General features: G+C 43.6%; 1 protein-coding gene across 1 annotated transcript in view; it reads left to right on the top strand.

Annotated features, from left to right (window-relative positions):
• The window catches only part of Ptpro (protein tyrosine phosphatase receptor type O), a 205928-nt gene that overhangs the window by 126646 nt on the left and 64696 nt on the right, over window positions 1-14586 (top strand). Inside the window, exons 7-10 of the mRNA XM_032905510.1 lie at window positions 3486-3682; window positions 10492-10612; window positions 11539-11732; window positions 12816-12927. Of these exons, the coding sequence (XP_032761401.1) occupies window positions 3486-3682; window positions 10492-10612; window positions 11539-11732; window positions 12816-12927 (624 nt within the window). The remainder of the gene's footprint in view (window positions 1-3485; window positions 3683-10491; window positions 10613-11538; window positions 11733-12815; window positions 12928-14586) is intronic.

Here is a 14586-nt window from a genome sequence, read left to right as displayed (position 1 = left end):
TATTTTCTCATGCTAGATTCTAAAACTCTTTGCTTGTTCTGTGTGTATGGGATGGGACATACATACATACCACAATACATATATGTGTTCCACGCATATATATATTCCACACTTGTGGAATCAGAGGAAAACTCATGGGAATTGATTCTCTTCTTCCGCCATATATGACCTAAGGTTCCAACTCAGGCCATTAGACTTCCCAAGAAGTGCCTGACCCTTCTGAGCCATCTCTCTGGCCCTCAGCTCCCTTCTTAACAAGACTCGAAATGCCACTCACAATACATCAGAATTGTTCTTACATGTTATTATTTCAAATAGATGTATTTTATATATGAAAATTTCCTTCGTTAATAAAAGAATGATATTTTATGTGCCTAAAATATTCTATTTAACTGCACAGATGCCAAATACAGTGTATATGTTCTTTTGGTTTAAAAAAAAAACTAGACCATAGATACAAATACTTATACTTCCTGGGTAGATGAATAGCACTTGTGGCCCATATTACTGACCAAGCTATTCCGACATTCTAATGAGATTAATAGCATTAAGGTTTATATATATGCCATTGCATTATGATTTACATTTGTGTACTTTGAGGCTTTTCCCGAAGATGAGAATGTTGGTACAGCCCCCTGTGGTCCTAATCAAGAGAAAATTGGTTTTCAGTATTGGGGGCTGAGCTTAAAGCCTTGTGTGTGACAGGCACTGCACCACTGTGCTGCATCCTCGGTTCCTTTTCATGTTTTTATTTTAAGACAGGTCTCACTAACCCACTCGGGCTGGCTTTGAACTCTTGATGGAGTCTAGATGAGTCTTGATCTCTCCATATGTCTGCCTGGCCCTCAAGGGGTATGGTTTACCATGCCCGGCTTGGAAGAACATGCCTGGGATTCCCATTTTTGCAAAAGTAACTTTTATTTCCCTGTTCTAATTCTTGTCTTTGAGGCTCACTGCCTCTGTCTGCTAACCTAGGCCTAGTTCTAGAAGCTTCTCGCCTCTGCACAATCTTATCTAGGCCTGGAATGTTTTCAGCCTCTGAGACTTCCTGTTTAACAAGGTCACTCCCTCCTAGTCCTTCTGAACTCTGGCCGGCTGCTTCAACTCAGCTCTTCTGGTTCAAACTCCTCTCCAAGCTGACTGCTTCACTCTGGCTTCTCTCTCTCTCTCTGCCTCTGATTGAGTTGCTCTGCTAGGTCTCAACCTAACCCTGGCAATCTGCTCTAATCTTTCAGCTCCTCATTCTCCAACTCCTTCTTTCTTCGCCTGTGTCTGCTTGGTCTCTCTCTCTCTCTCTCTCTCTCTCTCTCTCTCTCTCTCTCTCACCCATCTATGTAAACTCCTTTTCCTCTTTTTTCTCTGTACTGCCCCTCAGCACCTTCCCTTTCCTCTCTCTCCTCATGAGAGTTGGTCGTATCCTAACCTGTCAAATCTTTCTCTGATTCATCACTTTGTCTGCCACTCAATTAGATATCACTTTCAAACATGGCTGCTTCCTTCTACCAACTTTGCTGTAATTGTTTGGGGTTAAGGGTGTGTGCTAAGCATCGAGTCACACCACAACTAGAAACAGGTTCTTTTGTTCAGTAAATAACACAATCTCTGGGCTCACGGTGCGATCAAATATTCTGTAACACATTTTTTTTTCATGAAAATCTCCGAGCTATAGGAAGTGAAACTGTTATTCTCACACGTGTTAAGACCAAGACTTGAACTTAAGATTGTCTGATGATGTCATTTCGTGGTACTCGCAGTGGTGGCCAGCTATGCTGTCCAATCCAGACACTCACTGTCTCCATGACATTGAGTGGGGCGTCTGAGTCTTTGGGCTTCAATCTCCTTATTAAGGCATGAAATCTCTTACTGTGTGCTTACTTTTCATGTATGCATGTATTTAGCTTTGAGCAGGGTCTCATGCAGCTAACCCAGGCTAACTTTAAATTCACTGTGCAGCTGAAGAGGATCTTAAATTTCTGATCATCTTATCTTCGCCTTCTAAGTGCTGGGATTACAGATGTGGACCCCCCAACACGGGTTATGGGATGCTGGGTATCAAATGCAGGGCTTTGCACATTCTAGAAAAACATTCAAACAACCAAATTACACCCCTAGCCCACCAACGCTCTTTTTGCCTCTAACGTTCTGCCTGGTCTATTCACACATAGCAGAAACTTCAGAAGCAACGAATCACTTGCGGGAAGCTGCACCACTGATATGGGAAAGCAAGAACCTTGGTGCTCCATCCAGGGAACCCTATACATGGTTAAGAGCATGGAGTTTTAAAGTTCATGGTGTGGGAATTTCATTCATGTGTATGAAAATGTTTTGATCAAACCCAACTCCTAACCCCTCAAAGCATCGGTTTTTAAAGATCAGACTTCACATTTGTAAATCATAAATCTCCTTAACCCCCTTGCCTGAATTTCTTAATTTAAACTTGAGGTGGAAGACCAGTGCTCTTCTCATAGACACGTGATAAGAGTTGGCAGACTAAAGTATGTCAGTACCTGAGATAGAGCCTGGTTGCAAGGGGCGTATCTGTCTTCCTATAAGTTTTACACATCTTTTACTCACAGCCATTTACACTAAGTCTGCATCCATCCCGTTTAATGGAATCAAACTGAATGAGAGAGAGAGAGAGAGAGAGAGAGAGAGAGAGAGAGAGAGAGAGACAGAGAAGGCAGAGAGACAGAGAAGGCAGAGAGACAGAGACAGAGAGAGAGAGAGAGAGAGAGAGAGAGAGAGAGAGAGAGAGAGAGCAGACATTATCACTCCTAGTTAAGGTGGAGGAGAAGGTTTATTGTAGATATGAGGGAGAACATGGCCAGAGCTGTCTGTAAGGGTCGGGATGGCTGCTTCCACAGAGAGCATCATAATACACACCCCCACACACTGCAAGATCCACCCAGGACCTAAACGTCCTCTTGAACCCAGCCAGCCTGCTGCGCTTTGGTTAATACAGCCCTAGCCTGTCCTTCAGTTTCTGCTGTGGCAAAATTTAATTTGTTTCCGTAAGATTATGGTAACGACTGATTGAATCTCAGAGCAATTATTTCTAGAAAGGTCCTCCCAGCAAAGGAATTATAAACACCGATGAAATGCCATAGTGTCACACCCTCTGCTTGATGAAGATTTCACTGCGATATTCTCTAATGTGCCTGACAACTGAAATTGAACTCATTTTTATTATTGCTGCTGCCGACGCCACTATAGTCTGAGACAGAGGAGAGGTGGGAGAGTTGAAGGCTGTAGTTGGCAGAGGATAGCCAGAGCAAGCAAGTCTTTCTTTAAATCTCTTTGTAAGGGTGTAAGGGCGCGCGTGCGCAAACACACACACACACACACACACACACACACACACACACACGCACACACGCACACACGCACACACACATGCACACCCATAACAACAACGACATCTAGCATCTTCTGTTTCAACTAGCTCAGTATACAGCCTTCTTTTCATTGTGATTTGCAATGCCCAGGCCCCACAGGAGAGTGGATTGAAGAACTGACTGAGAAACCGCAGCACGTGAGTGTCCACGTCTTAAGCTCAACCACTGCCTTGTTGTCGTGGACATCTTCCCAGGAGAACTACAACAGCACCATTGTGTCTGTGGTGTCCCTGACATGCCAGAAACAGAAAGAGAGCCAGCGGCTGGAGAAGCAGTATTGTACCCAGGTAAGAATTGCTAGGGCAAGCACACCAAGTCCCCGAAGGCCACTTGAAACTCAACCTGTGGTGATGGGAGAGGGAATAGTCCCCAGGCCATACTGATGTTCTCCTAGGGCACTGGAGAGTGACATTAACAAGAGCCACCACAGGAGACAGGAAACCAGTGGGCATGGCTGGTCAGTTCCACTTCTCTTTCTGTTTTGTTAGAGGTCACGTTCCCAACGTTCCTATCGCTTCTGCTTCTTACTGAAGAGAAGTTGCCTACTCTGTGTCAAGAGCTTAGAGAAATGTTGGAACCGTGGTCAGTTTGAAGAGCAGTGCTGTTTTCTAGTGAGATGGACTAAAAATGCGTATAGGACAACTGCACCATGTTCCAGAAGCCCGCACCAGCAACTGATGATGCTTCTGAGTTCACAAAGGAAGGATCTGATTTTCTCTTAATATAGATTGTGAGGAAGGACTATCAACACCCATCCAAGAAATGCTTCCCTGGGGACGAGATAGCCAAGTTCAGTCTTTTAGAGGGGTTTGGTGTCTGTTGCATTTTTTCCGCTTGTATTTCAACGTTAAAGCAATGTGAAGTCAATAAAACAAGTTTAAAAACAAAAATATATATGAACTTTAAGAATTTTCTCCTCACCAATCCCAACTACAAAGTCTTGAAAGATAAATGGGACTAGACAGCCACGGAAAGGGATGGAGCAGGGCAAAGAGAATATGCAAATTGGTGGTCCTGTGATTGGCTAGGTGTGGACACCTACAGCCAATCAGTGCTGGAGCCCTCTGCTCTATCCTTAAATTCTAGCTTTACTTCTCTTCCCTAGAAGTGTGTGTGTTGAGGATGGGGGAGTGTCTGTTCATGCGGCAAACATCTGAAACATTTCCATTCCTCTTGGGAAAATTAGGCATCTGTGAAATTCAAGGAGTGAGAAATTTTAAATTGATAAGATTGATTCGGGAGCCGTGAAGCGTTGGAGATCTAAACGCTTTAGAACGCCAAGTTAAGTCCTTCCTAGAGGCATAATCTACCCCTTGACTCAATCAAATTAAAGAGTAAATATGCTAAACAGATTAACTAGCGATCACAGCTCCTTACTCGGCTCATTGGTTTCCTTCCCTGATGACACCCAACGTAACTGACTTTAAACTGGTGGGAAACGTATTTCCTTCACTGACAGTGACCCGGAACTCAACTGTCCAAGGTACATTTCCTTCTTGTCCATTCGGATGTAACAGATTATGTATCTTTTGCCTGGGACCCCAAAACAAAAAGTTCTTATAGCTACTGTAAATTATAGATGATCCAGAGAAGGGCTCTCCAACTGCATTCTCACACCATTCTCTCCCAGTGCAACACTAAACCCTTAAGGATTTTGGATGGGCGAGAGACTGATGTTTAAAGGAGCACCAGCAGGCTGGCATTCCAGGTGTCCTCTCAGTCATTACAAGACTTTCCGAGGATTGTCACAGTGTTATACCTCCAGCATCCATGGTCCTAACACCACACACGCACAGGCACAAGTGCGCGTGCACGCTCACGTGCACACACACACACACACACACACACACACTCTCTCTGCATGCTCTTACACATAATTTTCAGATGGGAAAACTAAATTCAAAATGTCCTAAGAAGACTGGAGAGATGACTCATCAGGCAGAGTTCAGGATTCACATAAGAAGCATGGCATCTAGAAAATACTGGTAACTCTGAGAGATCATACGCCCTCTACTGGCTGTCATGTGCACAGGCATAAATAAATACTTTTTTTTTGTCTCAAGAGAAGCTGGGTAAATGACTCAGAAAACGGGTAAAGCACTTGCTATACAAACGTGGTCCTCTGTGCCATGTAAAACCCAGACACAGAACATTCACTGTGATCTCTAAAATAAGCATGGCTCCGATTCAAATACAGAATAAAACCACCTCTCTAGGATTCTTGGGCTCAGAAGGATTTCAGACACTGAGTTGTGGCGGGAGGAGTGAAGTGTTTGTGTATTCCTATGGAGCTCCGTAGGGGTTCAACCATAGCACAAACAAAATATTCGTGTGTGTTTCATGTGCACCCCACACACATAGTCTAAAGCCAGTTTTGAGTAGTATTTTAGTGTTTGTTCGTGAAATAAATACTTGTGGTGTGATATTCACTACATTGGTGGTATGGTGTTGCTCAAACCGTTTCAGATTTTGGATCTCGCATTCTTGCATTAGGGATGCTGAGGTTGAAGCTAGTCATTACATCCATGGCCTCACTCGCATGAGTGCTTCTTATATTATACCTCGATCCTCTCTGAGGTACCCTGCTAAAGTCTCCTCTTTGCCCATCAACTCCACCGATACCTGTGTGATTCTGTATGTACGTAAAGCAGTTTCTATGTAGCATTCTGGAGATGGAACAGGTTAGACCTGAGTCTCTATTTCATGAAGCGTCCAGCCCAGCCTCCCTTCTCAATAGAAAACTTGCGAGGGTTTAAATCTGTCCTGATCATAAGAACATATTCTTCGTAATGAGTGTTTGCATGGAGACAAATCCTCTTGAGGACCATCCTGGAGCTGTTCCTTCATGAAGACGGGAAATTACCGCTTCTCTGTGCTCTGTAAGAAACCGTGTTGGCTGCCCAAAATAAAGGTGCCCTGAGCATTTTCTCAAAAACCTAGCACACTCCCACTACTGTCAGAATTGGAGGGAGTGCCACGTGAGATATGCGTGTATCTTCGTTCTTACGTGGCTGTGCCTCAGTCCATGAGAGCTGTTTGACTGCTTGCAGGAGTGCATAATAATGAGAAAATGCAGACAGACAGACATACCAACCTTTCCTCTGGAGGAAGGAAAAGATGGTGGGCCAGAGAGGTAGGCTATATAAGGGACCTCCCAGGAGCCACCCAGCTGACTGGTATCAAAGCAGGGGCCACCACTCTGGATGATCTGCCTTCACAGCTGGTCATGGTTCTGTAGATAGCTTTGTGCTCCCTCATGAGGAGGTGATAGGGTGGAGAGACAGCCAACTTGATAGTCTAGAACAGACTACAGCATCACAGAAAAGCGGGTTTCAGACTTTGTCTTCACAGTTATCAGCTCTGTCTCTTCTATGTCTCTGTCTCTGTCTGTCTGTCTCTGTCGAGATATATATATATCTCCTATCCCTCTCTCTAATGTTATGTGTACGTTTTGCCTGAATGTGTGACTGTTGTCTGTGCACGACATGCATGCCTGGTGTCTACAGAGGCCAGAAATCATCAGATCCCCTGGGGCTAGAGTTACTGACTGTTGTAAGCTGTCTTGTGGGTGCTGGGAATTGAAATCAAGATTCCAGAGAGAGAGAGAGAGAGAGAGAGAGAGAGAGAGAGAGAGAGAGAGAGAGAGAGGTCTAGCTTTTACTGTTGAGCAATCTATCCAGACCCCTCATGTAGTTCTTGATGTCTTCATCTGTGATGTTGGGAGAAATCAATCCTGTCTCACAGGGTTGTAATGAGGGCACACAGGACTGACACAGTGTCTGAAGGATTTTTTTTAAAGAGGAAAGAAGGGTCAGCTGTGGTCATTATTTAGGCTTAGCTGGATATCGTTTGGCTCAAGGGAAAGTGACCCAGTGGCTGTCTGGGTCCTGGGTAGGAAAGCCCTGGTGTCTGGAATGGATGTACATCAAAAAGCTAAGGAAGAAAGCATCACAAGGGTGGACACAGGACCACCTCGGACAGAGGAGCCGTTGTGCTCATCACATGCAACCCACCCACCGCCTAACAACTCACTCTGTTTCTTCCAACTGCTCTCCTTAGTGTATTTCCTCCTGTGCCTTTAGCTCAGTAGGGACAGGCAGACCCAGTGCCTTCTGGGAGTCATATTCAATTGAGTTGAGTCCCTGGTACTGAAGTAAGCCAACAATGGAAGAAAGAGCTACAGAATGGAGATGAATTAAGTGGAAAGATTGGTTAACATTTTATTAATTTATTATATTGATTACATATCACACATCATTTATATTTATTAATATATTGATTTCTATTTTATTCATCCATTTGATGTTGACCGGTTGTTTGGCTAGTGATTAGAAAGAACTAGAAACAATGGTGCAGAAGAATTAAAGTGTTTAATTCTGCATTAAACTTACTATATAGTTCAGGTTGGCTTTGAACTCCTAAACTTTCTTGTCTTTACATTCCAAAGTATTAGGAACCTGCAATATAGGTTTCCACCTTAACAAACATTTAGGGATTCTTGTTTCTAATTGTTCTTCCCAAAGACAGGTAGTTTGAAATGACATTGTTCTCTATCTTTTATATAAAGCAGTATGACTTTTTTCATGCCTCTGTCTTTTCTAAAAGACATCATTTCCCTAGGTTAATGGCTGCCACGTATTTAAGTGGCTGTAACTCTAGTTACAACACTCACAGTTAGAAACAATTGCTGTGTAAAAGATTATCAAACTAAAAGGGAGGCGGTAACACCACCCTGAAACAGCCTGCATGGTTTGTCTTATGTTGGTCTAAACAGCAATGTGGATTAGAGATCCAGGTGAGTATTTACAAGTGTGTCAGAATGTCTAAAATGCCCTGTCACGGCAAAAATAAAATTCTCTAGCAATGATGCTCACATACTCCACATGTGCGGTTCAACAGCACCCTATTTATGAATTTGTTAGAGGGTAGTCAGGAAGAAGGCCTGCTGACATTCAGGCTTTGGGGAAAAGAACAGAAAGGCTTGGTCTGTTGCTCTTGTGTTGATGAACAACGGATCCACAGAGCAAACATTAGTTTTGTCACATAGAATATGATCTTAATAAAACAGTATTGCTCTGTCCTGCACAGCATGCACTGTCTCTCTTTATTTCTTTATTTTTATTTTAACTTCTTTTTTTTTTTGGTTCTTTTTTTCAGAGCTGGGGACCGAACCCAGGGCCTTGCGCTTCCTAGGCAAGCGCTCTACCACTGAGCTAAATCCCCAACCCCTTATTTTAACTTCTAAGATCACAGTTTCACATAGCCCATGCTGGCCTCTAACTTACTATATAGTTCAGGCTGGCTTTGAACACCTAAACTTCCTTGCCTCTACCTCCCAAAGCATTAGGATTCTTCAGTGTGCCTCCATGCCTAGTGTATCTTTAGATGACAGTCTTGGAAAAGAAATCTAAATATGAGTAAGATGTTATGGCAAAAGGGCAAGGAAGGGGAGAGTACTAATGAACTGTGCCAGGGTAACCATCTCTCTTGTGCCTCCCCAGTTTGGGGAGAGAGTAGGCTGTATTCTACGCAAATCACGACCTGTCTAACACGCATAGCCAGCCTCTGAAATTCACAGCATTGAAATTCACACCGCCAGTACTGTTTACCTTTATAATTTTAATGAGACTTTAAAAAAGCACACCATAAACTGCCAATGAAATTGTTATCCATTTATTTTCTTCATTCCTGTAGAAGTTTCCCATTTTATGTACCCCAGAGGCCAAAACAATTGATCTTAAGAGTTGATGTGTCTTACAGTCAGGTCTAAGCATCTCGCAAACCCGAAGGTGCGTTATTACCTACATTAATATAATGAAGACACGAAGGTAACAGTGCTAAATGAAGTATAATCAAATCCCTGTGTTTATACCTATTGGAGTTGGGGCTTAATTTCAAACAACATGACGAAATTCGTTTTCCTCACTAAATGAGACTGTCTTAAATATTAGAAGCACTAACTTCGGATCCGGGGGCTAGACAGATAATTCAGAGGGTAGATTAAGTTCCTAACACAAATGTAAGAACCCAGGGCAAGATCTTCGCCACCATGTGAGAAGCCCCACAGGGGCACACACACCTGTAATCCCAGCTCTGAGAGGCGGAGACTGGCCGGGCAGGTTAGGCATCAGTGAGTACCAGGTTCTGTGAGTGACCTTGTCTCAAAAGGTCATGTGCAGAGTGACAGAGGAAGATACCTGATAATAGCCTCTGACCTCTACAAATGCAAACATGGCTGTGCAGGCATGCACATATACATCATACGAATGTACACACATGGATACTGCATACACGATACACGCTAACCCACTCACATCTTAACCTTGAACTGAAGCATCAATCCTGCACATGCTCACATTGATCGTCCATCCATCCACTCTGCTCATGTGTGTGTCCCTATTATTGCTCTCTCTACACACTGATCACGTAACCAATAGAAACGGAGAGCTGAGACACAGCCTCTATGACATCATTTTATAAGGTTACAATAGACTTTGCAAAGTGCTTACAGCTGTCCCTTGGCTTGCCCTGAGTGCAGATTAGAGGTCATAGCGCTCGGTTGCTCTTCCCAACAGTAAATGTGAGCAACTGACCTTGGCCGTTCTCTGGCTTTGCTTCTCCATCTATTAAATCAGAGATCTGAATAGATAATCTCTGAGGTCATTTCCATCTCTATAATTAGATATTATATGCTTCCAAGTGACGAGAGACTAAAGGCAATTCCGCACTGATCTTGGCGTGTCATCAGCTGACACCGCCATTTAGGATGTCAGGCTACCCTCATGGTATTCCTGATTTGATTATGGTTCCGGGAGGAGGATGCTCTGGTGTATGTGGTTACACTCGACAGTGATTTATTGGGGGCAGCCCATGGGGGCATATTAAATCCAGTCATGGAATCTCAATGTCCTGGTTCTCCTTCTGAATTCACATAAAGTATAAATCATCCTAACTTTGAAATCTTAACCTTCCTCAGCATGAGTAAAAGATGGCAGACTTCAAAGTCAAGGATTACATTCTAACAACTTGCTACGGATTGTTTGTCTCGCTCTGAAAGCCTCGCTCTACATAAATCTTATTGGGTGTTTGCTTTAAGGTGAACTCAAGCAAACCTGTAATTGAGAACCTGGTTCCCGGTGCCCAGTATCAGGTTGTGATGTACCTAAGAAAAGGCCCTTTGATTGGGCCACCTTCTGATCCTGTGACATTTGCCATTGGTAAGTTGTTAGCCATGATAGATAGATAGATAGATAGATAGATAGATAGATAGATAGATAGAAAGAAGATAGGTAGATAGGTAGATAGATAGATAGATAGATAGATAGAAGATAGGTAGATAGATAGATAGATAGATAGATAGATAGATAGATAGATAGAAGATAGGTAGGTAGGTAGGTAGATAGGTAGGTAGGTAGATAGATAGATAGATAGATAGATAGATAGATAGATAGATAGATAGATAGATTTTTTAAAAAGACCTATTGTTACCAGACTACTGGTTGGAAGGGTGCAGCCTTCAACCTGAATTCATCAATTCATCATAAATGGAAGAATCACGAAACTGCACTCAATACCCCTGCATCAGATTATAAGTTTTCCAATATGTATGGGATATAACTCCCAGGAGATGCCTCCCCACACACAGAGGTGAAACCCAAAGCGGGAGATGTTCCAGTTACTTAATATAGGACGGTGTCGTCTGTGCATTTAACCTACGGATACCTTCCCATACACCATAGCCATTGCTGGATCAATCTCTTATGACTTCCAATACAGTAGGAACATTACATGAAGAGATTACTATGTTGTTTATGGTAAAATAATCTTCAGGAGTCTGTCCCTCTTCAGTACAGATACAAGGCAAAACAGGACAAGTCTCCATCCATTGCTAAATGGGTTAAATTCTAGTGACTGCTAGATACGAGGGACTGACTCCCTCAAATAAACAGCCTGTGTATTTGGAAGACATCCTTCTATTTACCACATAGAGGAGAAAGTCAGAAGTAAATATCTATTTACTTTAGTTTTTCTGCAACAAGAGTTAAGAGATAGACAGCCCTGATTGTCCCATTCGAAGCCACTGTACAGACACTAACGCCCCGTCTGGTTTTCTCTCTTCGCCCTCTACCCTTCCCTCTTTCAGTTCCCACTGGGATAAAGGATTTAATGCTCTACCCATTGGGTCCCACGGCAGTAGTGCTGAGCTGGACCCGACCTTACTTGGGAGTGTTCAGAAAATACGTGGTTGAAATGTTTTATTTCAACCCCACCACCATGACCTCCGAGTGGACGACCTACTACGAAATAGCAGCAACCGTCTCCTTAACGTCGTCCGTGGTAATGCTCCCAAAGCTGGCTGGCGCACGTGTGAATGGCCATGCCTATGTCACACCTATGTGAGGGAAAGCCATCTGTGAACGAGGCCATTTCGGAAGACAGCTATTTGATCTGCACAGGCAGAGAGCTGTTTTGAAGGACTTCGGGGGTCTTAGTTGTTGCAGTTGGGTTTTGCTTAGGTTAATTGGTTTTGTTTTGTATTGTTTGGTTTTAAGAAGGCCTCTCTCGAGTAGCCAAGGACAACGGTGAACTTTAGGGGTGACTGCTTCTGTTTTGACAGTGCTGGGATTAAAGGCACTCCAGGCCACTCTTGTTTCCTGGTTGGTTGCTAATCAATGGCTTTAGAGTTCTCTTAGGTTCAGAATCTGTCTTTGTCTTTTGAGAGAGAGAGATAAAGGTGGTTATGCAACTAACTTTCACCCCTGGTGGTATTTCTCTCATAAGGAGTTTTCTCCAGTCAGAGCAGTGCTGCCCCATACTTAACTCTCCTCTCATCACAAGAGATTTCCCTCTGGTCTTCTACAGTTGACTGACTGTCTGTAGCCATGACTCTGCTTGGCCTGTACAAATCAGCACATACTTGCACTGCTGACCCTTTGGAAACAGCTTATGTAATAATTGCTCTTTCTGAGACTAGACTCATTTTGCAAAGTGTAGGCAACCTATGCATGACCCCTGAAGCACACAGTGGCTCTCCAGACAGAGGACAATCTGGTCATTGCCACCCAGTAAGACTGTGGTCCCTCGTCATGCTAGAAGAATACTATCTCTCCCTTTTTCCTAGAAGCAGGGAAATAAATATGTGCAAACACTCATCGATAAGTGCTACTTCATTATGCAGAGTTTCTTTGGAAATGGTGAAGCAACACCGTATTTTCTCTGTCTTTCGGTCTTTTTTTTTTTTTAATTATATATCTCATTTCATTTATGGTTCATTTCACTTCAAAAATAACCCTAAAGGCGTAGAAAAAGAAAGCAAAAAATTATTAATGTTTATCATGACCCATGGAAAGTACATCAACTTCATAAATACTGTTTTCCTCTTCGTCTTTTGTCTCCTGATTTTCCTCCGTCCTTGCTCAGAGAATAGCAAATCTATTGCCGGCGTGGTACTACAACTTTCGCGTAACCATGGTGACGTGGGGAGATCCAGAATTGAGCTGCTGTGACAGTTCCACCATCAGCTTCATAACGGGTGAGTGGCGGAGGAAAAGGTCTCACAGGAGAAGCCATCTTGAGCAGGTACCAGGGGATCCCAAGTGCCCATCGTCATTGCCTTGGTATCTTCACGGAAGATACGCCCTTGATTCTGGTGCCTCAGATTTAATTGATAAGCACTAGAAATGAGAGTATGGCTTTAAAATCCACAGCTCCTGCCCTCCGAGTTTGTTCAGTTGGAGTCACTGCCCTTGACGTGCGCTCTCCAGCCGGCATCGATCTGAACAGAGCTGGAGGCAGCAGATGTAGCTTTCAGCTCCCCCGCATGCTTGACTGATGTTACGTATTAGGTCATCAGATCTCTGAGAGTGTTTCGCTTCCTTGCTAATTACTCCATTTCTACACTCACTGACTGTTGGGACTAGACTCCAACTGAGGGCCTCGGAGGAAGGGTTCACACCGGTGGGGCACAGCCTCCGGTCACTGTGAGTTTGAGCAAGTTAAGGTTCCCAAGCCTCAGGTCTGTGTAAGGCACAAAAGAGAATGACGCAGAATGCCTATTCCATCATGGCAAGCAACGATGACTTCTCCATTGAACAAGCCACTTAGCAAATTACATGGCACCAAGTTTTGGTGTTTAAATTACGTCGTTAGTCTTAGTTTCCCCAAGAGCCTTAAATTGTGCAGTTGCATGGACAATGATTGGAGGAAACAATAAAAATGAATAATTCATTCAACGAGGCTCTGACCTTGGAGCTGGGGAGGAGGTCCAGTGGCTAAGAGCCCTGGCAGCTCTTCCAGAAAAACTGAGTTCAGTTCCCTGCACCCAACCTGGAACTCCAGATCTAGGGATGGGACTCCCTCTTCTGACCCCCATGGGCACCTGTGCTCACATGTGTAAAACCTCACACAGACACATACATACATACATACATACATACATACATACATACATACATTAAAGACAAAATAAATCTTAAAATTAAAAGAAGCAGTAACCCTTGCTGTTTGGACCGTCACTGTTCAAGAACTTGCTTCGGACCGGGAGCTGTATTGAGAAAACAGAGGAAATGACAAACTCTGGTGTGTCATTTTCTGTAGTCCCTAGGGTCCTGCATGCTCTCCATTCCATATGTCAATAGTCAGAAGAAGCAATGAGAAAACCCCCAAAAGAGGAGAGGGTACCAATCACTAGGTAAACACTGTGGTCAGCTCTCAAACTGCATTAATAAGCACATGTTTAATTATAATTACATTTTACTATAACACTGACTTTTTCACGGTAGCTCTATGGAGATCTGCTTTCAGAGAATGGGTACTCTTTCCTCCCTAGACAGAACGGGTGCCTTTTCCTCCCTTTCAAAAGACTTGGCTCCGAACTGGCTCTGCTCACTTCTGGTTGCTGACATCTGAGTGAACCATCTTGATGATTTTGAACTCCCTTTTCTCGGCAGCAGAGCTCTCCAGGATCTTGCCAACTGACTTGTACAGCAGACGTTCATGAATTAGGTTATGGCCTTCACAGTCCTGGGCAGCAGCAATAGGGAAGGAACAGGAACCGGGGTTCCATCTGCAGTGCTGAGCCTTTTAAATTGACCACCCGGGACTGGAAAGACGGCTCAGCACTCAAGAATTCCACTGCTCTTACTGAGTATCTGCCTGGGTTTAGCACCCATCATCCATGTCAGGTGGCTCA

Source organism: Rattus rattus, chromosome 6, assembly GCF_011064425.1.
Source record: "Rattus rattus isolate New Zealand chromosome 6, Rrattus_CSIRO_v1, whole genome shotgun sequence".
NCBI classification, from domain to species: domain Eukaryota; kingdom Metazoa; phylum Chordata; class Mammalia; order Rodentia; family Muridae; genus Rattus; species Rattus rattus.
Note: the sequence above shows the minus strand (reverse complement) of the source record. Positions and strands in the feature narration are given on the sequence as shown.